This window comes from Cucumis sativus, chromosome 4 (genome assembly GCF_000004075.3).
Source record: "Cucumis sativus cultivar 9930 chromosome 4, Cucumber_9930_V3, whole genome shotgun sequence".
In the NCBI taxonomy this organism is placed as follows: domain Eukaryota; kingdom Viridiplantae; phylum Streptophyta; class Magnoliopsida; order Cucurbitales; family Cucurbitaceae; genus Cucumis; species Cucumis sativus.
The window spans coordinates 315,888-338,981 of record NC_026658.2 but is presented as its reverse complement, the minus strand read 5'-3'; the positions used below and the strand labels follow the sequence as shown (position 1 = coordinate 338,981).

Below are 23,094 nucleotides of genomic sequence, written 5' to 3'. Positions count from 1 at the left end.
GAAGAAAGGAGGGAACCTTTTTATTTTATTTTATTTTAAATAGATACCGAAAATCCAACTGCACGTGCAAACCAAGTATGAGTTTTATATTTGCACGTGCTGTCTTCTCTTTTTCTCTTCTTTCTTTTCGTATAAAAAAATATTAATGATTTTTTTTTAAATAACAAAATTTACAAAATATTCACAATATACAACAAATTCTATCATGGATAGTTATTGATATGCTATAGTGATAATGATAGAAGACTATCATTGATAAAATCCAAAATTTTGCTATATCTTGTAAATGTTTTGTCAAATTTGTTATTTTTTATCGTTTCTCTATAAAATTTATAATAGATTTTATGTTAGTAGCCTATCACTAACATATTTTTTAACGGTGCTTGCAAAAATAACAAAAAAGTTTATATGATAATAACAACTCATATCACTATATTTTCTAAATTACAAAAGTAATTAATTTAAAAGTGTATATTACAAATTACTTTTCACATTTGTCGTATTCATAATATGGAAAGAAGATGTGGTATGAAATGTTTTTTTCTAAATTTGTTTGTTTTATAAGTTTAAAATAGTATTATATTCTTATAATTATTGATAGATTGTGTATGGAAAAATGGAAAAATGGAAAAATTAAGTTACCAAAACTATAGGATAAATATTTTGAGTTGAAAATCAAAACCCAACAATTAATAACTTTTTCCTTTGCTGTCTATTCAAAAGCAAATAATTAAATAAACTTTACTTTTGTGTGTTTCCATCAACACTTCAATTTTTTTTTTTTCTCTCTCTCTGAAAAAGAATTTCAATTAAACCACATATGGAAAATTTTAATGGATGGGTTGGCTAATTGATTTTGAATTATGCCCATCAAAGGCAAAACCAATACTTTAGGACATAATTCAAAATCTAACCCAAACTCACTTTTCTTAATTTGATTAGATGATTTTGAATGTTACATGAAGAATAAAGAAAGAAACGGTGAGTTTTGAGTTTCTAACCTCTACTCTCTGCCCTCTCCATAGTTTTCTTTTAACTTTTTTCTTTTTTTGTATTTTTATTATAAAAATTTATTAAAGATAGTAATTTGACAAAATATTTATTTGGATTCAAAATTTTAATTTATTTTGTTATTTTAAAAAATGTTAATTTTGTTTTTCATTATTGGTGAAAACTTTTCATTCTTTAAATGCATTATTATTAAATAAATTCCCTATTTATTATCCATCAACCTAACATATTTAAATTATACAATAATGTTATAAAGTACATGTGCAATATCACTTTTAACTTGCTCCCTAACATTCTACATTTTTTAAATTTTCTATCATACTTTTTCTAAGGGTTTTCTTTTTTTTTTTTTAATGTATGGAGATGATTTTTGAGAGTGATACACTTTCTCAAAAAAAGAAAAAAATAATTGATTAAATTATTTTGACTCGTTTCATAATTATTTTGGTTTTGTTGCTAACGATTTGTTCTTTTTTCTTTTAGTTTTTAAAAATTAAATTTTCACCTCTAAATTTCTTACTTTATCGAAGAATTTTTAAAAATAGTAGACTTTACAGAATATAACTTACAACCTGTATGTTATAGTAATAGAAGACTATCGGTCATGAAGCCCAAAATTTTGCTATAGCTCGTAAATATTTTAATTTATTTTGCTATTTTAAAAAAATACTCGATTAGATAACGTTAAAGAAATTTACAATTTAAAGGTTCAATGCATGAGAAGGGGTTGGATCTTTTGTTTTTGGTGTTATGTTTTTAAAATTTTAGCTTATAATGTTATATCAAATACTACTTTCTTCCTTTGTCTTTTTGGATTGTCTTCTACTTTTTAAAAGTACTTTTTTTAGTTTTTTTTAATACAAATTAGCGGTATGAATTTGAACTTGAAATCTCTTGTGTTTCAAGTACATAGAGATGATGTTAGTTGAACTAAGCTCTTATTAACACATCCTAGTGAAGTTTTAACCGTTTAGTTACGTTTAAATTTTCTCTTATATTTATAATTCTACATTTAAAAAAACAATAAGACAATATGATAGATAGATTTACATAAATTAAATGAAAAACTCATTGATTTTTTTTATTTCTTTTTAGAAAAATAACTATTGGATATGATGATCAATTACATATGGCCAACTTTTCCTAACAAATAATTTCAATAATATATATATATATATATTGAAAGTGACAAAAATGGAAATATCAACCTCTTGTAAAAAAGGTATCCAATGTAGAAGTTGCCAATTTTTAGCTATGAATATAGAAGAAAATAAATAAAGTCTTTTAAAATGAAGGAAGACATTAATTTTGATTAAAAGTATTATACACTAAATGAATATAAACCAAAGTTAATAAATAAAAGAGTAAAAAAAATGGAAAATTATACTAATAAAGAAAGAATTAAATATTTAAAAAGTTAATTGATAAGAGATGATATTAACTAATAATATTTTAAGAAATAAAATCCCAATACAATTAATAAGTATATGAAAATGGTATAATTTTTATTTCAAAATTTTAAAATTAAAATGTGAGAGAAAACATCAAAATATTTGTTTTGATAATTATTTATGTATTGAAAAGAACCAATATATGAAGTATATGAAAATGATTAATCAAATATGAAAGAAGATTAAAGGAAATAATCTTTCATCAAAACCATGCAAAGTATTCGTAACAAAATGTCTCTTTCATACAATAAACACTACCAACCTAAAGTAAGAAATTATTAGTGAATAATAGAAGTTTATATTTCAAATATTGTCGATGGTTGGGTACTATAAAGTTGATATTACAAATGCTAACCTAACTTTTTAACTTCACATTTAAAATATAATTCACTTAATGGGTCATCCTACATTTGGCTAAGACTCTCTCCCCAACCTCAAAAAGATAAAAGACAGAAGAAAAAGTAAAGTAAAAATAAAGAGATCAAGAAAGTAACATTCTTACAACAATCATAATGCAAGGCTTTAATGGGTCATCACTACATTTCCCAAATGTTTCTTCTCATCACTTTTCATTATAATATAATTTTAACACTTTGAATGGAATTTACATTCATTTTTTTACAGGCCAAGTTGAAGATGTCAACAACAATAATAATAAACAAGATGGAGAATCTTTGGTGCATGGAAAAGATTGTCAAAAGCTACTTTTTTTTTTTAACTTCTCTTTTTAAATGTAATTCATCACATGGGCTTGTTTTTTTCTTTCTTTCTTTCTTTCTTTTGGTTCTTTTTAATAAAGAAAAAGAAAATCAATAGCCTTCTAATTAAATATGGATTGGTTTTATGTTCTTCATATAATTTTTTAATTTGTTTCTATTGTTTTGGGTTCATTTTATTATGTAATCTATTGATATTTTGTTTTTAGTTAAATTGATTACTTTGGACAAAAAAAATACACATATTAATTATTAGGGAATTTGCTAAAACAGAAGTGATTGTTGTAAGAAATATATCTTCTTGATCATCCTTTTTAATCATTGAAATTATTTTCTAAACCCTCATTTTATCTTTAATAATAATTAATATTTCTTCACTGTTTTCTCAGTTATGTATTTTTTCTTCCCCTCTTTAAAATATTTGTTTCCTTTTAACTCAAATATCTGTGTGTTTTTTAAAAGGTAGAAAAAATTTAAATTTTAATTAATTCGGATAGAGTTTGAAAATTTTTCATATTTTATAACTATTTTTTGTCATTTACAATAATTCTTCTGTATAAAGTATGTATTAGTGATTAAAAGATGTTATATGATCGAATAAATTTTGGTTTTTTGGTATGAAAAAACAAGCAACCGAAAATGAAAAGTTTAGATATCGTTTGTTAATCATTTTATTGGTAAGAATTAAGTATATAATCACAACTTTCACATCTCAAATTCTTTTTATTTGTTATTTACTTTTTATAAACTATTTAAGAAAACCAAACTAAAATTTAAGAATTAAGACTCTATCTAATCATAGCAATTTCTTTTCAATTTTATGGGTTTGAAATTTATGTTTGTTTATCTTCTAATTTCTTAAACTTGAATTTTTAATCAAAAAAACAAACTTGTTTTTTAGTTTTCAAAATTATGTTTGGTTGTATGCAGAACAAGTAGATAGGAAAACATCAAAATTTGATCTGAAATTGGTATATATATAATACTAATTTTCCCTCTTGAGAGTAATATAGATGGTAATAGTAATTACATTACTCAGATTTGGTATGTCAACTAATAATAATTACTTAAGATGAAATAGTTCGGAATCATTTATGGAAAACTTCACATAAAACCTGAATTTACTCATCATCAAACGTTCCAAAAACAACCAAATAAAAAAGAAATAGGGGTTAACAAAGAACTAAACCTTTTGTTTTTCTTCTAGGTGTGAGATTAGTGAAATATAATCAAGAGAGAGAGGATGTTAATAATTATAAATGTTGGAAAGGAAAAGACATGAAAATAAAGTATGGGAAATGGATGGGTTTGTATGTTTGTAAATGTATATATATTATTATTATTGAACATGACTTTTGGAGCATTATATGTAGAAGTGTTTAGAGGAATGTATACATTACTATTTTTTGTCCAACCATCAATGGACAAACCATGTAACCTTATTAAGATTTGGGCAACCCCACCTTATCACTTATTGTATGTCTTTCTTGCAGAAAAATATAAGGTTAGGGTTATGCCTTTGTCTCCCCATATCTTTCTTTAATGTAGTTGGATCTAATTTTGAAGTATATGTATACCAAACTATTTTAAAACTTTCTTTAAGAAAATGGTAATTATAAGTATCTATATTCAACAATGTTCAAGTTGAAATAAACCAAGCAAAATGCTTATATTGGCATTCTTCTTTACACCCAATTAAACAATGGTCTAAGGAATTCATTGTGCATTATTATTTGGTAGAAAATGAAAGAAAGGTGGGTTGTGAGTAAAGTATATATACTCAGCCATTCATTCATTATTATGGAACAAACAATTAAAATGCAAAGATCCAAAAGGCAAAGAAAAGAGTCCAATAAAGTAACTCAAAATAACTTCGTCCTTTCTTATTACAAATTGGATAAGAAAGGGGAAATAACAATAATAATGGTAATGTTGATTGAGATCTTTCATGAACAAATTAAGATGTGTTAATTATTTGAGTGGACAAAAATTACTTTTTGGTGGTCAATTATTATATTAAATCAATCAATCTGCCTCAAAACTTGTAGTCTTCTTCTTATGACCATATTTAATTAAATAACTATTAACCTATCCATTCATGTTGATAACTTCAAGTTTTCAATCTCATTTATCAACACATACATTTCCCTTTTCCTTAGTATTGATTGGAAACATGACTTAGCTAATTGGCACATCATGTGAACTTTTGGATTGCAAGTAAAAAAAGCTAAACTAATGATATATTATTTATCAATTTTAGTCAATGTGGTTAGATGGTAGGTTTTCAGTTTGGTCCTTATCTTATCATTATCTTATATTTTTTATTTTTATTTTTTATAAAATATAACAAAAGTTACATGAAATTAAACTCAAATATATGAAAATTATATAGAGATGATAAAATGATATTGAAAGGCATATTACTGTGGTTATGATAATGAGAATGAAGTATGTTGGTGTGAATGGGAAAGGTTGTCATTAATAGTTTGGAGGAGCTTTGTTGTTTGTTTCTCGTCGGGCAGACGGCAGTGCAATGCCAAACTAAATAAATCAAACTGTGCCCTCTCTTTCCACCCAAACCTAGCTTTCCAGTACTCATTTGCTGTTGTATGTATTTAGGGGCTATTTGAATCTAACTTTTCCAATAAACACTTATTAAACGTTTAGAAAATTAATAACAAAACCTCAAAGTATAGAAAAAGTGATTGTGCTACAAAGGTATTATAAAAATGATGCATGTGGATATATATATATTTTTTCTACCCGCGTTAAAAATACTTTAAACACTTAAGTTATACTAACTTTCGTTAACGATAATTTTTTTTTATGTAAGGACGTGTTTGGCTCACAAATTTATATGTTGGTATTAAAGAACTTATTAAATCCAACTAAATTTAATTATATATAGAATTCTTTTTTTGAAGTTTTGCTCGTTTATATTGGAAAACTTCAACTAAACAACTTGCATCCAAATACAAATGACTAAATTTCAATGTACTAAATCAAGACTTTTCCGTTTAGAACTCAATTTAGTGCTTTAAATATCTCCAAATGATGGTAAACACTTTAGAAGAATGTTTGTGTTTTGTTCTTGTGATTGGAGTTTACAAGAGAGTTTAAAGTGATTATTTATGCTCTATATTTTTCACACATATATAGTTGTGTTTCTTTTGAGTGAATCATGATTTGTAGTTCTCTTATATGTGTGTATGTATATATCACTATAACACATCTAAGTCATCATATGTTTTCTATTTATATTCATATAGAGTAGATCAGTTGAGAGGGTTTTCCCAACAAGATTTGGTGACCATTTTGCATGGCTTATCAATCAAACATGAGCAGTAATTAATTTGAAGTTGTAACTTTTTATGTTGGTAAAAAGTTAAATTTTTTGTGAGGTAGCTAGGTACAATTTGACATTCTAACTAAACCCTATTCTTCTGATTCTAAAGGTTGAAGGTGGGTAAAAGTTAAAGGTTAATAACCTTTGACAAAATATAAAGTAAAAGTGTGCATAGACAATATAAAGTAAGAGGAGATATGGATATATATAGGCACATACCCCACTTTATTTTGTCTCTTTGTGCACTTCTTTTGACAAGTTAGTATGTGCCAACCAAAATGAATGACAATCACATACATTGACTCTTAAGATGTATGATATTAGCTGCTAGCAATAGAGAGATGCTAAGTTTCTTGGAGCATGTGAATGGCTTCTTTTGTAGACAACCATAGAATGGTTATATCATATTATTTCAAAGTGAGGAACATTTTATGGGATGTGGGTCACTTCACATTCATTTCACTTTTCTTCACCCCTTTATACCTAAATTTTAAAAAAGAAAAAAGTCAAGAACTTAATTTCACAATGTCTTTCTGTTTGATTTATGCAAGGTATATATATTTTATCCCTTTTGAGCAAGATTAAAATTCAAAATTATCTTCTATTTTTTAAAACATAAATATATATATATATATTTATATTTAACATTCCCTCCTTTCCACGTGAATATACATTAACGCTTTGTATTAATATTATCATATTTCAACTAATCGAAACTTCAACATATTTGAAAGATATATTCTATTCTAAAAACCATCTCATTTAAGATAGGATCGGGTAAGCTAAGTCAATGTTACGGACGAAAATAACCCCACCTATAATGATTAGGTATAAACAGCCCCTTTGAAACAATGTAGTGTAAACTAAACTATGATATATAACTATAAACAACATATTGTTTACCGGTAAAAGATGGTAAATATATCAACATTACTGTCTATACTTTTAAATTTATGAAATTATTGCAATGAAATCATAACAATAGAGTTTAAATTATAACTATTAATGTAAATAAAGTAGGTTTAGTTATTTTGGGTAATGATATTAATGTAAATAAAGTAGGTTTAGTTTATTTGGGTAATTAACCTTGTATAAATACACTCCCTTTGGTCAATCAAAAATATCAAGAGAATATTCTTCAGAATATACTTTCACATGGTATCAGAGCTAGGGTTTTTCATCTTAGCCGCCGCCGCCGCCGCCGCCGCCGCCCACCCGTGAAAGTCTCCGTCTCCGTCATCCTCATCGCGCCTCGCAGCCGTTCCGTCATCGCCATCCTCATCGCGCCGCAGACAGCTCCGATCTGTCTCCAGCCCTTCCGCGCGCCTCGCAGACAGCTCCGATCTGTCTCCAGCCACAACATCGGCGTCGCGCCGATCAGCAGCAGCCTCGGCATCGCAGCAGCCTCGGCATCGCAGGTGGCCGTTTCCGCTCCGATTCATCTCCATCAGCGAGGCAGCCGCGCCGTTTCCGCTCCGATTCGTCTCCTTCCGCGAGGCAGCCGTACGCGTCACCTTCCGATTTCTCCCCATCCGCGAGGCAGCCGTACGCGTCACCTTGCGGCCGCCGTCCAGATCTGTACCGCAAGACCTTCCGCCGCTGCCGCCATTGCTCTTCCGCCGCTGTCCAGCCGTCTCAACCGGTTCTGTCTCCGTTGAAGCCAAGGCCGCCGCGTGAACCTGTACCGCAAGGCCTTCCGCAGCTGCCGCCATTGCTCTTCCGCCGCTGTCCAGCCGTCTCAGCCGGATCTGCCTCCGTTGGAAACCCTATCTTTCCAAGTTTCTTTGATTTCATTTTTCGCAGATCTAGCTCCGTCTTCCACTCTGTCGATGTTTCGAAGTTCGTAGATCGATAGATCTTTTGTAGATCTACACGCTGATCGTGGTTTCCTGTCGATTCGGTCTCTGGTGACAGATCTGCACGGTTCAACACCAGATCTGACGAATCCTTCAGCCGTTTGTCTTCAGATCTGACGAATCCTTCAGCCGTTTGTCTTCAGATCTGACGAATCTTTCAGCCGTTTGTCTTCAAGTTTTTTTTGTTTGTCTCCGTTCCCAGCCGTGCACCCCTGAATCCAGTCACGAATCAGTCAAAACTCGGCCGAAAATCCGCATTGTTAACCCAAATCAAAATGGAGAGAGACCATATCTTTAGACCCATTTCTACCATACTTGATGGTACAAATTATATCACATGGGCAAATCAAATGAAAAGTTTTCTTATTGGAAGAAAACTATGGCGCATTGTAACTGGCGACATCACCAAACCAACTGCAAAGGAAGGGGATAACACATTCATTGAACGTCTCGAAGATTGGGACAGTAAAAATCATCAAATTATCACCTGGCTTGGTAACACCTCTATTCCCGCTATACATGCACAGTTTGATGCCTTTGATGATGCTAAAATATTATGGGATTTTTTGTCTACACGCTTCAAGTCTATTGGTTTAGCCCATTATTACCAACTGCACAGTACACTTGTAAATCTAAATCAAGATTCTGGTCAGTCTGTTAATGAATATTTGGCAGTTCTTCAACCCATTTGGACTCAACTTGACCAAGCGAACATCAGCAAAGATCATCTTCGCCTTATTAAAGTCCTTATGGGATTACGTCCAGAATATGAATCTGTTAGAGCTGCTTTACTACACCGGAATCCCTTACCCTCATTAGATGCAGCTATTCAAGAAATTCTGTTTGAAGAAAAGCGTCTTGGCATCAACTCTACTAAACAATCTGATGTTGTCCTTGCTAGCACATACACTCCCAACAGAGCCGCAAATATGTTTTGTAAGAATTGTAAGCTCTCTGGTCACAAATTTAGTAACTGTCCTAAAATAGAGTGCAGGTACTGCCATAAACATGGCCACATTCTGGATAACTGCCCTACCAGACCACCCCGACCTCCTAGCACTTCCACAAAAGAGAAAATTTTTACCAAACATGGTTCCTCATCTGTTGTTGCTGCGACCTCGGATGATTCATCCCTCATTCAGATAAGTGATCTTCAGAGCTTATTGAATCAACTAATTTCATCATCCTCCGCTCTGGCTGTTTCATCAGGTAATCGATGGCTTCTTGATTCTGCCTGTTGTAATCATATGACCTCTGACTCTTCTCTTATGTCTACTTCTAGCCCTACAAAATCTTTACCTCCTATTTATGCTGCTGATGGTAATTGTATGAACATCTCTCATACTGGTACCATTGATACTCCCAGTGTACATCTTCCCCATACTTACTGTGTTCCTAACCTGACCTTTAATCTAGTGTCTGTTGGTCAATTATGTGATCTGGGCTTAAATGTTTCATTTTCTCCCAATGGTTGTCAGGTTCAGGATCCGCAGACGGGACAGACGATTGGAACGGGTCGCAAAGTGGGAAGATTGTTTGAGCTCACATCACTTCGGATTTCATCTCCTTCTTCCATCTCTGCTTCGGTCACTGATTCTGACACATATCAGTGGCATCTTCGTCTTGGTCATGCTTCCTCTGAAAAACTTCGTCATTTAATTTCTGTTAACAATTTGACTAATCTTACTAAATTTGTTCCTTTTAATTGTTTGAATTGCAAACTTGCTAAACAACCTGCCTTATCTTTTTCTCAATCCATCTCTAATTGTGATAAACCTTTTGATTTAGTGCATTCTGATATTTGGGGTCCTGCCCCAATTACTACTGTTCATGGTTATCGCTACTATGTTTTATTCATTGATGACTACTCTCGATTTACATGGATTTACTTTCTAAAACATCGTTCTGAATTATCTCGCACATATATTGAGTTTGCTAACATGATTCGCACTCAATTTTCCTCTCCCATCAAAATTCTTCGCACTGATAATGCTTTGGAATATAAAGATTCCATCCTTCTTTCTTTTCTTTCCCAACAGGGCACTATTGTTCAGCGCTCTTGCCCTCATACCTCTCAACAAAATGGACGTGCTGAGCGCAAACATCGTCACATTCTTGACTCAGTACGTGCCCTCCTTCTTTCTGCCTCTTGTCCAGAAAAATTCTGGGGTGAAGCTGCCCTTACATCAGTATATACAATCAATCGTCTCCCTTCCTCTGTCCTTCAAAATACCTCTCCGTTCGAAAAACTATATGGTATTTCTCCCGACTATTCTAAACTCAAAGTTTTTGGTAGTGCCTGCTTCGTTCTGTTACATCCTCATGAACACAATAAACTTGAACCACGTGCCCGTCTCTGTTGCTTCCTTGGCTATGGCACCGAACACAAAGGATTTCGTTGTTGGGACCCTCTTTCCAACCGACTCCGGATATCTCGGCATGTCACTTTTTGGGAACACACTATGTTCTCTCGTTTGTCCTCCTTCCACACCTCCTTCTCTAGTCCTCAATCTTTCTTTACAAACACATCTGTTGACCTTTTTCCTCTCTCTGAACCCACCTTGGATACTGAGCTTGCACAATCTTCACCTGCTACTGCAAATCTGGATCCACCGTCTGTCTCCGATGATGTTCCTGAATCGCCACCTGCTACTCCTCTTCGTCGCTCTACCAGGGTAAGAGAACCTCCCCCTCATCTCACTGATTACCATTGTTTTTCTACCATTGTTTCCCTTGTTGAACCCACCTCTTATCAAGAGGCCAGTATTAACCCAGTATGGCAGAAAGCAATGGATGAAGAATTACAGGCTCTTGAAAAGACGCACACTTGGGACTATGTTGATTTACCTCCCGGTAAAAGACCCATTGGTTGCAAATGGATTTACAAAATCAAAACTCACTCTGATGGAACTATTGAACGTTATAAAGCTCGGCTTGTTGCAAAAGGATACTCACAAGAATATGGGATTGACTATGAAGAAACATTTGCCCCTGTTGCCCGGATGACATCTGTTCGCAGCTTGTTAGCTGTTGCTGCTGCCAAACAGTGGCCTCTTTTTCAGATGGATGTCAAAAATGCATTTCTTAACGGCAACCTATCTGAAGAAGTGTATATGAAGCCACCTCAGGGAACTTCTCCTCCTCCCAACAAGGTGTGTCTCCTTCGTCGCGCTCTATACGGTCTAAAACAGGCTCCACGAGCTTGGTTTGCCACGTTTAGCTCCACCATTACTCAACTTGGATTTACCTCCAGCTCTCACAGCGCCACGACTGCTTTTTACACGACAGACAACTCATGGTATTGTTCTTCTCCTTCTTTATGTTGATGATATGATTATTACTGGTAATGATCAACAGGCCATATCCGACCTACAACAATATCTTGGTCAACATTTTGAGATGAAAGACCTTGGATCTCTCAATTACTTTCTCGGTCTTGAAGTCTCTCACCGTTCAGATGGTTATCTGTTATCTCAAGCGAATATATGCATCTGATCTAATAGCACGCTCAGGAATTACAGACTCCACCACATCTTTCAACACCGTTAGATCCTCATGTCCATCTAACTCCGTTTGATGGTGTTCCTCTTGACGATGCAAGCTTGTATCGGCAACTTGTTGGCAGTCTTATATATCTAACAGTAACTCGCCCAGATATTGCATATGCTGTTCATATTGTCAGTCAATTTATGGATGCTCCTTGAACAATTCATTTCACTGCTGTTCTACGCATACTTCGCTATGTCAAAGGCACCTTGGGACATGGTCTTCAATTCTCATCTCAGTCTTCCCTTGTGTTGTCGGGATATTCTGATGCTGATTGGGCGGGGGATCCTACTGATCGACGATCCACTACAGGATACTGTTTTTACTTAGGTGATTCTCTCATCTCATGGCGTAGTAAGAAACAAAGTGTTATATCTCGTTCCAGTACGGAATCTGAATATCGTGCTCTGGCTGATGCTACAGCTGAACTTATATGGGCTTCGGTGGCTCCTTGCCGATATGGAGTGTCCCTCAACAGGGTCCTACCCTCCTCCATTGTGACAATCGTAGTGCCATTCAGATTGCTCACAATGATGTGTTTCATGAACGTACAAAACACATTGAAAATGACTGTCACTTTGTTCGTCACCACCTCTTAAGCAACACCCTCCTCTTACGTTCTGTTTTCTACTATTGAACAAACCTGCGGATATCTTCACCAAAAGCCTTGCCATCTAAATCGATTTTGTCACTTACTTACCAAACTCAAGTTGATCGCTACTCTACCACCTTGAGTTTGAGGGAGGGTATTAATGTAAATAAAGTAGGCTTAGTTATTTTGGGTAATGTTATTAATGTAAATAAAGTAGGTTTAGTTTATTTGGGTAATTAACCTTGTATAAATACACTCCCTTTGGTCAATCAAAAATATCAAGAGAATATTCTTCAGAATATACTTTCACAATAACTATAACGATTTCATAGTTCTAAAAATTATTATTCAAATCAAGTAATTGGAGGATTTAGGGTATTACCAACTATTATATGGTATGAATGTTACATTGGTTTGGTACAAGCAAATAATATATATGAAGTAAAAGCTAGAAAACATAAGAAGATAAATGGCACATGCATTGTGCATATGGAGGTGAAGGTATTGATGGGGCTCAATGGGGTTTGAGAAGAATATGCTACACAAAAAAAAAAAAAAAGATTAGGCAATTGGCCTACTACGACTCTCTAGACAAGACAAAGGGTAGCAGACATGTTTGAAAACTGCCTTGTTTCACCCACAACTCTATGTATATGCCTTCTAGCTACTTACCTAATCACCCTCTCTCTATCTCTCTCTCTCATTTATTATTATTACAAATGGGGTCCTTGATCAATTTCCTCTTTCCATCTTCGAATCACTCTTCTTCTTTGTTTTGTTTGATTTCAAACCAATTATTTGGTTTTTGTTTAACTCCAACCATGAGTTCGATCTCCCATCTTGATCACATTTGTTATACTGATTAAAAAAACGAAAAGAAAAGAAATGGAGGCAAACTAAAGTATTTTTCTTTTCATATGGACATCCATCTAAATGGATATCTTATTGCATGAAGTCCCTCCTTCTAGTATATGATGCCAATTGACACACATCTTAATGGAAGAAACCCCAAAAATACATCATCGAACAATGTAATATCTTTTCCTCCCAAAATAGTAACTGATATTGGTTGGCCATGGACAGTTGGATTCTGTTTGATAGAGAACAACTATCCAACCCAAATGTACATAATCAATGTGGTAATCAGAGACACAAATAAGAGGCAATGTGCAACCATCCATTTAATTATCAAGTAATATAATAGAAATAGTGACCAACCTAGAGAGAGGTAGTGAACACATAAACTTCTTGAAATATATGCTTATGTTATGGTGCATGTGTTTTGATTATGTTAATATACAACCCTACTAACTTTTAAAAGCGCAACAAAGTTTTATTGCACAGTGATATTAGGCTGGGATTGACATCGCTGACACAAGACGAGGCTAAGTGAAAAAAGCGTGGAAAAGAGAAGAACGTCATTAGGCAATCTAATTCACATATTAGCTATGTTTTTCTAGTAATAAATTTAAGTAAATTGAAATGGTCGATACTACTGTATTTTATAAATATTTGATACCGTAAATTTATTATAAAGGTTGGCAAGGGATAAATCGATTCGACGTGTTACACTGCCTACACTAGAATAGTAGAATAGGGGTGTCTCAATGATATATAAACTATATACTTATTCTATTTAAATTTTTAATTTTCATGATATAAACATATTTTGTAAAGTGAATTTGAAAAATCACCCCTCTATTGTTGAGATTGCATTCATACATGAGTGTATCTAGTTACAAACAGATGTGGTTATTAATTTTCTTGAAGGCCCAAACAATTAAGCATTTATTCAAATGTAATAACAAGTAAAGACTTGGGGAAAATGTCAGCGATGGCTTCCTAGATCATATATATGTATACTAATTTCTAAATCCAGAAAACAAGTTATCAATTCAAATCCATATCTTATATCAATCTTTTTTTATTACCACGTGAGAATAGATTAATATTAGGAAAGACTTTGCAGCCAACTCACATGCCCATCGACTATTCTAACAGACTATTATCGAACCTTACTACATTTTATTTTCAAGACCACTAGACGATGGACGGATTAGTTATTGACGTCTGAGTTGCATTGAAAACTAAGACAAGGGTAGAGATTTCCAAAACATTAACATTTGTATAAGCTAAAACACAACATTTCCAGGAAAAGAAAAATACAGGGTGTTGGCGTATCCAAAACATAAAACATTATGCTACATTTATTGCTTTCTTTTTATTGTGTTTATTCAGACATGCTCTTGTAGTAAGTTCAACGTGAACTCTTCTGGTTAAGCTATGATCAAAATGTCACTTGGATACCCAAAAGTGTCATCAACTGCGAAATGAACTGAGGATGGCCAGGCCAAGCTGCTCCAGTAACAAGGTTACCGTCGGTAAAGCACCGGTCAATTGGATCAGGTTCCACCCATGTTGCTCCAGACAATTCCACATTCAGTTTCACGGCTGGGTAAGCGGTGCATTTCCTCCCCTATACATTGACAAAAGTATGAATCATTGAAAATAAACAGGAACGTATTAAAAACATGTGGTCTCTGTTTCACAGGGGTAACTAGTTTGTTTTAGAGCATGTCATCCCTTGGAGGAGGTTTTTGGTTCAAAACCTCTAGGTGGAACGCTTTTATCTCCTCATCTCCCCAATTAGAATCCTTTTCCTAAGTTTCTAATTTTTAGCTAGTTTTCTATGTACACAGAAATTAACAGCGTTCTAGATGAATTTGATAATGGTTATTGTAGAGTAGAGGAAAATGAAAGGAATTGTTTAATGCTCCCTAATGCAGATGATGACTTAAAATATATCCTCCAAAGCTTACACAATTGAATTAATCAATCAATTGGAATGGAACTCTATAAACTTTATATAGTTATAATATCCCTCCCTCCCTCCTTCAAATTCTCCATTTTTCTCCATTCATTCATCTCACAATTTCCTATATACCAACCAATTACATTGTACTATAACAAAACCACCCTAAATTATTTCCTCCTAGTTGAGTCTGTGAAGCAAAGGAGAAGAGTTCTAGCAACACTCAACAGGCATCCAATACGTGCTAGTGACTATGAAGTTTGTAGTTCGACACTCCCCATTCCAATGCAACTAAAATAAACAACAAAAATCTTCAGCCTTTTCTAACACAGTGAGTGCCTGAGTGGATGGATGTATGCAGGTGCATTATGCGCAACAAGTAAAAAGAAATCAACATTTAAAATTTTACAAACATTTCATGTAGTATCATGTCAATACCTGAAGAACTCCGGCAGCAGATAAGACCTGTTGTCCATGGCAGATAGAAGCAACTGGCTTCTTAGCCTCCATAAACTCCTTAACAATTGCAATAACTTGCGGATTCAGGGCCAAATATTCTGGTGCTCGACCACCAGGGATTACAAGGGCATCATAACTTGATGCATCCAAGCCTTCAAAATCAGCAGTTAGCGTAAAACTATGGCCTGGCTTCTCCGAGTAAGTTTGATCACCTTCAAAATCATGGACGGCAGTTGGACAGGTATCGCCAGCCTTTTTATTGGGACAAACTCCATCAACATGGCAACCAAGAGCTTGAAAGGATTGAAACGGAACAGTTATCTCGTAGTCCTCCATGTAATCCTGAAATTGAAAAACATAAAGAAGCAAGGTTGCTAATATTAGCCATGAGAAACCCATGTCTTAAGTATTATTCTTGAGAGAATTAAAACAAACAAAGATATCCCTTCAAATTGTTGCAAAAAAACCAGGAAATGACTTTAAAACGGCCAGAAACCCATAAACGGGCTTTGCCTGCTAAGAACTAACATAATAATGTAATGACCATGACGCTCGCTCATAAATGATAAAGTTGCTCAAAATTCCAAATTAAGATGGGTATACGAATAAATTACAACATCCCAAGAGATAGACAACAGTGGGTAGCTGGAGGGCAAGTCCCATGAGAATTACAACATTCAGAACTCTATTTCTGTTATGAAATAATACAATAGTATGAAAGCAGGTGGTCGTGGAAAGTCCTCTGCTCAAGTCTCTTGCATTGTTGTTTCCTCTCCAATTAATGTTAATTTCCACTTGTTTGACATTTCTTTATATTTCAAGTCCACAAGTGAGGGGAGTGTTATGATATATAATTAAATTCACATTCATCTATCAACTTAAGCTTTTGGGTTGAATTGATGATTTAAGAATAAGTTATGCATTTAAAAATTTGGAAAGATAGTGAGGTTAAAACTTAAAAGTTTGTTGTTGCAAGGCTGGCCTAGCGCCATCAGGGGGAAAAAGTAAGGAAGCTTTGGGGAAGAGGTTGAAATCTCATACTATCCACCTAGTAGTATAGTAAAATTTCAAGTGTTCCTTGACAACAAAATGTCCTAGGGGCAAGAAATTGTCTCCTGGGATAGAATTAGCCAAGTTACATGTAAGTTGACCTAGATACTCATACCCTCACAGGCGTTACAAAAAAATGTTTGTTGTTTTGAAGTGAGAAAATTCTTGAACAGTTGTGATACACGATGGTAGCTTTCATAAAGCACGTTGGAAACAGTTTAGGTCAGTATCAAATAAGTAGAGCGTTACATAAAATAAATAAATGCACAGAACACCACATGTTAGTAAGTTTGTCATGAAAATTAAGCTTACCCCACAAAGGAATAGAATTCTTTTATCTGATCCACTGACGTTTCCTCCAAGTGCCTTGACAAAAAGCTGAATGTACTGAGGATGACTCTCATACGTGGCAGCAGTGATTAAGTTACCATCAATAACACACGCTGCCAAACTTTCTGGCTCAATCCAAGAAGCACCAGCAGCAGCCAGGACAGGTCCCACAGGTGAGTATGCTGTACACTTCCGACCTCTAACCAACCCTGCAGCTGCTAAAATCAACTGTCCATGGCAAACAGATGCAATTGGCTTCCCAGACTCTGAAAATTTTCTCACCAAACTCTGCACTGAACTATTTATAGCCAGGTATTCTGGCGCTCGTCCTCCAGGGATCACCAACCCATCATATTTGTCAAAATCGATTTCATCAAACGTTGCATTCAGTGCAAAATTATGCCCACGAGATTCTGAATAAGTCTTTAATAAACACAAATGAAATTTAAAGGTTAAAGCAACAATCTAGTCCTTGAACTTCAGTTTCTAAAGAATGAGTCTCTAAACTTCAGTTAGTAACAATTTAATCCATGAACTTAGGTAGTTTACAATTTAATTTCTGTATTTAACAATTTAGTCCTTGTAGTCTCAAATTAGTAAATTTTTTGTTTCTATCCTAACAAATCTCATCAAAACAAAGTTCCAATTTTTATTACATACCCATGTCTTTATTTCAAAACACGTACAGTTTCTAATCAACCAATAGATCTAAAAAAAAGCTCCCATTAATTCTTGGCAGCATTTGTCAATGACTAAATCGTTGACTAAATTTTTATCTACTGAACTTCATGGACTAATTCATAACAGCCTAAAGTTCAAAACTAATGGAACAAATAAAGAGAACAAGAGACCTGATGACCCAACAACTCATGAATGGCGGTCCGACAGATATCGCCAGCTTTCTTCCCCGGACAAACAGCATCCACAGAAACCCCATACGCCATTAGCGCTTGAAATGGGACCATCGCCTGCAATCGAAATAAAAAAGTTAACCAAAATTTGGATAATGGGTTGGGTTTATAACGGTACCGTACATATAAAAAGATGGGAAAAGAAGAAGATTGAAGAAAAATCTGAAAGTGAAAATGCAGAAAAGAAGAAGGAAGTGACCTCATAGTCTTCCATGAAGTCGCCGCAGAGGAGGAGAACCGATTTGGACTTGGATTGAGCCATATCTTAGTCAAATTGGGTTTCAGTGCTCTTCTTCCCGAACCAAATGTGGGGGGAAACAACGAGGTGTGAGGATATAGGCCACCGATCACATACTTACACAATGGTGTTGGCTTTATTCAACACCACCACATAATCTACTCCACACCTCAGATGAGAACAACGTCATTCGAAATTAAAAATATTGCGATTCGTTTTGGATGTGAATGTTATCAAATAATAAATTAAATTTTTTTAAGTTTTTAATATATTAAATGATGTGATACCTTTTTAAATAACAAAATAAATTAAAATATTTAGGACTAATTTCATACAATAAATTTGATGAAGAGTTAAAATTAATTAATTATTAAATTATTAAGATATAAATTTCACATTATATTAACTACAATGATCGTGAACTAAATACAAGTACAATTAATTAAATAATCGTTTTATTGTCTCGATTTTTTACCGTTTATTTAAAAATGTACGAATATATATGTGGGAAAATTGTAAAAAATGTGACAAATTTGACAAAATATGCTTTTATCACTAATATCATATCATGCTTACGCTACAAAACCTGATAGCAAAAATCTCTACAAATGAAAAATGGTATAAAAAGATGATGACACACATGTTTACAGCTCAAAATCAAAATCAAAATATAAGAACAATCAATTACCACAAAAGATAATGTTGCAAAAAGGAAGATGAAAATCTCTGCCACAAAAGATAATGTTGCAAAAAGCATGGCTGTAAAGTATCAATCAGTTGATCATGATCACAAAAAAGTTCTACAAATACTTCAGTATAAGCTCTCAATTACGATGAAACTTGAAAATGAGGTTTCAAGCAAAAGAAAATAAACGTATATCGTGGTATGAGTTTGGAACTGCCATTCCCATTATTCCAAGATGTGTAGTAAGACATGACAATCCCACAAAAGAGGACGGTAAGAATACCATTAAGAAGCAACAACTGCAATAATAAACAATGAATATGTCATCCAAGTAAAGATATTGATTATCTTTTTGACTTAACAACACATAAGAAGAGACTTACTTCAGCAATCTGATATGAGAGGTAGGGTAGGCCTTAAGAAGTAACAACTGCAATCATAAACAATGAATATTACTGAATGTAACCCTTCACACGATCTCCTCAACGAGATCTTCAGATTGTTGCAGGACATGGAAAAGATAATATATACATATATCCCTACATTTAGTCATTTAAATGATTGATCAATATTCGTACCTGCCTAAGTCATAGCTTCTTTAAGAATAATAATGTCACTAAATATAGCAAAAATATAGGAGATTTTCATTTTATGATGCTGATTTTGGGTGGGGAAAGCCTGCGCCTGTTATTTTGAATAAGAATGTGATTACATTGATGGATGCCAAAGATGGTGAGGAAATTGAAGCAATTGTGAGTTTAGAGAAGGAGGAAATTAAATGGCAGTGTTTGAGCAAAATGAGGAGCTTCTTTCCTACAATTCAAGCAATTGTGGTAAAAAGGTTTAGATACCCTCCCACACATTGTTTTATTTGTTCAAAAAAAGATAAAAAGAAAAATATTCCTTCTCATATAATTGTATAAACAATGATTTATACATTAGATCATTTTTGTTAAGTGCACTAATGAGTCATATTCTACCCCATTATTTACCTTTTCCTTTACTTTATTCTTTTAACGTTTAAGGTTTCCAACTTTCCAAGCACACTTGATTAAGTTGACATACATAATTATTCTATCTTATATAGTCTATCTATAATATATAAAAATGGATAATGGGGAAAGAATCTTAAGCATTTGCATTAGGAGTTGGGATCAACCATTTATAGGCCATTTTCTTCCACTAATTCATTCCTATATCTTTGTCATATACAAAATGATGCAACTTGAAATAGTTTCCAAAGAAACCATAAAGCCTTTGTTTTCAACTCCACCAGAGCTTAAGCTTCACCACCTTTGCTTGTTTGATCGCCATGCCCCTTACCTCTATCTCCATTTTCTTTATTTCTATCAAAATAGCTCCCACTCCAAGTTGTTGAAGCACAGCCTTTCTAAAGCCTTGACTTTCTATTACCCTTTCGCAGGACGACTCAAGGACGACTGCTCCATCGACTGCAACGACATGGGTGCCACCATTTTAGAAGCAAGACTCCGGTGTCCAATGTCGGAATTTATGAACGTCTACAATCTGCGGCACGACGAAGCTTTGAAGTTGGTTTGTTTTGATGATATGAATGATGGATCAAAAGACCAAAGATACAATCCTTTGTTGTGTGTTCAGTTGACTAGATTTGAATGTGGAGGAGAAGTACTTTGTGTGTTCTTGTCCCACAAACTTGCAGATGCTTCCACATTTACCAACTTCATGAACCATTGGGCCTCCCTTTCCCGCACTGGTGACCACGACATGCCACTGTTGCCGCCTCCTCGATTTGACGCTGGGAGTTTATTTGAAGCAGCCACAGTCGACGATGTACTAGGTGTTACTAATCTCTACTAATTAAATTAAATTCATGTGGATTTATTATTATGCTCTCTAGTTTCTTACGTATCTTATTCATATTCACTTTTTATTAGATTTTCTTCAATTTCATGAATGTTTAAGGATATTTTGATAGATTTTACGATTGACAAAAATAAAAATCTTGAGGGGAAAAAAAAAGTGTTTGGATGATGGTTTTTGGAAGGAAAAAACATGGGTGCAGCTAGCTGCACCTAATCAATGCTATTGTTTTTAAATATTTGGTTTAGATGAGTATCTGTGTTAATAGTCATTGATTATTGTATATCCATAATGTGTGAATACTTGAAGGAGAAGGTTCAAAAATTGTAAAACGAGAGAAAAACTTAGTGTCGAAAAGAATGGTGTTCAAGGCTTCAAAGATTGCAGCTCTTAAAGCTACGGTTTGTGATAAAGTGGAGAATCCAAGTCGTGTACAAATTCTTGCTGCTTTCATCTACAAAGCTGCAATTTCTGCATCAAAATCAACTCTATCGATTCATCATTCCAGAACTCCCATCACAAACTATTTGCTACGTATCGCAATAAACTTGCGCACCCGACTCATTCCCCCAATGCCTGCTACTTTATCAGGTCCGTTAAACTACTACTAAACAAAAAATTGTTTACCTGCTTTTTCATTTTTTTTTTACATAAACATTATTCGAATTATTATTAGTCAAACAAGTCTAAAACCAAAAACAAAAACCATTTATCCTGATTTTCAAACTTGGCTTCTTGGTTTTTTAAAATAGGATCTCATGCTGTGCCACACTAAATACAGACAGAAGTAGAAAAAACTCCAAACAGCAGGAAAAAACCATGGACTACCTAGGAGATCATTGCAATCACACAAAGCTAGATGTCTCCCAACACCAATTACCAAAAGAAATAAAGAAATAAAGAAAAAGGAGAAAAAGTCCCAAAGTATTAGAACACTCTCACAACTGAATACATTAGTGTACTTGGCCTTAAAGTACTTGGGATGGTTATAACCAATCAATATGAAAATGTAATTCATGACAGTAGGATTAGAGCTAAAGCATTTAAACAAGAAATTATATAAATTAGAAATATCCTAGAATTTGCTCCCAAAAACTAGAAAGAAATTTCTAGACTCTAAATTCCATAGACAGAATAACGTTAGAGAAAAGTAATTACAAATTAAAGAGGGTTTTTGACACCATCGTTCCCAAAGCCAAAAATGTCCATTTTCTTTTAAAAACCTCTAAGATAAACATTAAATTCACAAGAACTAACACAATTTAGGCTTAGAAAAACGTTGTTTAATTTCGTGAGCATTTGTCATAAATGAATCAAAATCAGAAGAGCTTTAATTACTTTGATGTATTCTACATTATATTTAACATTTTATCTATATTCTCAACTTTTTTCCCTTTGACTCATAACATTTTAATCATTTGTTCATATTCTTTTTGAAGGCAACATAATCTCATTCTTCTTGACGTCGGCAACGACGACAGCGGAGCAGAAAGAAATAGAGCTATCAAGTTTGTTGAGCGACATGAAGAGAAACATGAAAGAGTTCTGCAACAAATATCCAAGAAATTACAAGGCCGAAGAATGGTCTTCACTTTACAAGTTGCATATAAAAGAATCAATGGAGAGGATGAACAATCCGGAGGATCAAATTGTGTATGCATGCAGTAGTTGGTGCAGATTTCCATTTTACGATGCTGATTTTGGGTGGGGAAAGCCTGTATGGATCACTACGCCTACTATTTTGAGTAAGAATGTGATTATATTGATGGATGCCAAAGATGGTGAGGGAATTGAAGCATTTGTGAGTCTAGAGGAGGAGGAAATGGCAGTGTTTGAGCAAAATGAGGAGCTTCTTTCCTACTGTGAACTCGAAAGTTAAAGCGATGGAGCATAGCTTATTTGACTGTTGGTTTTATTGTATTTATATTTGAAGGGTCTTTCTAATATTCAATGTAATGAATGAGAGATTACTCTCTTTCCCTCTCAACTTTGTTTCATTGTCAATACACTCACGAAGTTACGTATAAAATAATACAACGACTATTAATCTAAGATTTTAATGGACACAACTCCAAAATAATAATCCAACCAAGAAGTTTTGTTTGGAGAATCTTATTCAGTTGTATTCATTAAGAAACTGAGCGAAAGAGAAACACATATTAAATCTTTTTCCCTTTGTCTTTACTTTCTTGACTTCAAACCTACACATAAGCTTGTAACTTGGCATGCAATAAATCATCATCTTCTTC

The 23,094-nt window shown here is 33.8% G+C and overlaps 2 protein-coding genes across 3 annotated transcripts; one reads left to right on the top strand and one right to left on the bottom strand.

Annotated features, from left to right (window-relative positions):
• Window positions 1–14,578: 14,578 nt before the first annotated feature.
• Window positions 14,579–18,568, bottom strand: LOC101208672 (protein DJ-1 homolog D). Its single transcript, XM_004152212.3, has 5 exons — window positions 18,280–18,568; window positions 18,021–18,137; window positions 17,152–17,592; window positions 15,769–16,131; window positions 14,579–14,994 (listed from the first exon to the last, which is right to left on the bottom strand). Exons 1-5 carry the CDS (start codon window positions 18,340–18,342, stop codon window positions 14,806–14,808), a joined length of 1,173 nt encoding a protein of 390 aa, XP_004152260.1. The 5' UTR covers window positions 18,343–18,568; the 3' UTR covers window positions 14,579–14,805.
• Window positions 18,569–20,162: 1,594 nt separating this feature from the next.
• Window positions 20,163–22,909, top strand: LOC101216523 (stemmadenine O-acetyltransferase). Of its 2 annotated transcripts, none has more exons than XM_031884165.1 (3): window positions 20,163–20,822; window positions 21,161–21,436; window positions 22,285–22,909. In XM_031884165.1, exons 1-3 carry the CDS (start codon window positions 20,219–20,221, stop codon window positions 22,722–22,724), a joined length of 1,320 nt encoding a protein of 439 aa, XP_031740025.1. In that variant the 5' UTR covers window positions 20,163–20,218; the 3' UTR covers window positions 22,725–22,909. The 2 variants fall into 2 exon arrangements, with proteins under 2 accessions (XP_031740025.1, XP_004152371.2); XM_004152323.3 differs by having other exon boundaries at window positions 20,166–20,822; window positions 21,155–21,436.
• The last annotated feature ends 185 nt before the right edge of the window (window positions 22,910–23,094 follow it).

Coding starts and splice junctions, on each gene's coding strand:
- LOC101208672 (XM_004152212.3), bottom strand. CDS start 18,342: ATGGCTCAATCCAAGTCCAAATCGGTTCTCCTCCTCTGCGGCGACTTC. Junction 18,138..18,279: donor ACTTCATGGAAGACTATGAG/GTCACTTCCTTC, acceptor TTTCGATTGCAG/GCGATGGTCCCATTTCAAGC. Junction 17,593..18,020: donor ATGAGTTGTTGGGTCATCAG/GTCTCTTGTTCT, acceptor TGTTTATTAAAG/ACTTATTCAGAATCTCGTGG.
- LOC101216523 (XM_004152323.3), top strand. CDS start 20,219: ATGATGCAACTTGAAATAGTTTCCAAAGAAACCATAAAGCCTTTGTTT. Junction 20,823..21,154: donor CACAGTCGACGATGTACTAG/GTGTTACTAATC, acceptor GAATACTTGAAG/GAGAAGGTTCAAAAATTGTA. Junction 21,437..22,284: donor AATGCCTGCTACTTTATCAG/GTCCGTTAAACT, acceptor TTCTTTTTGAAG/GCAACATAATCTCATTCTTC.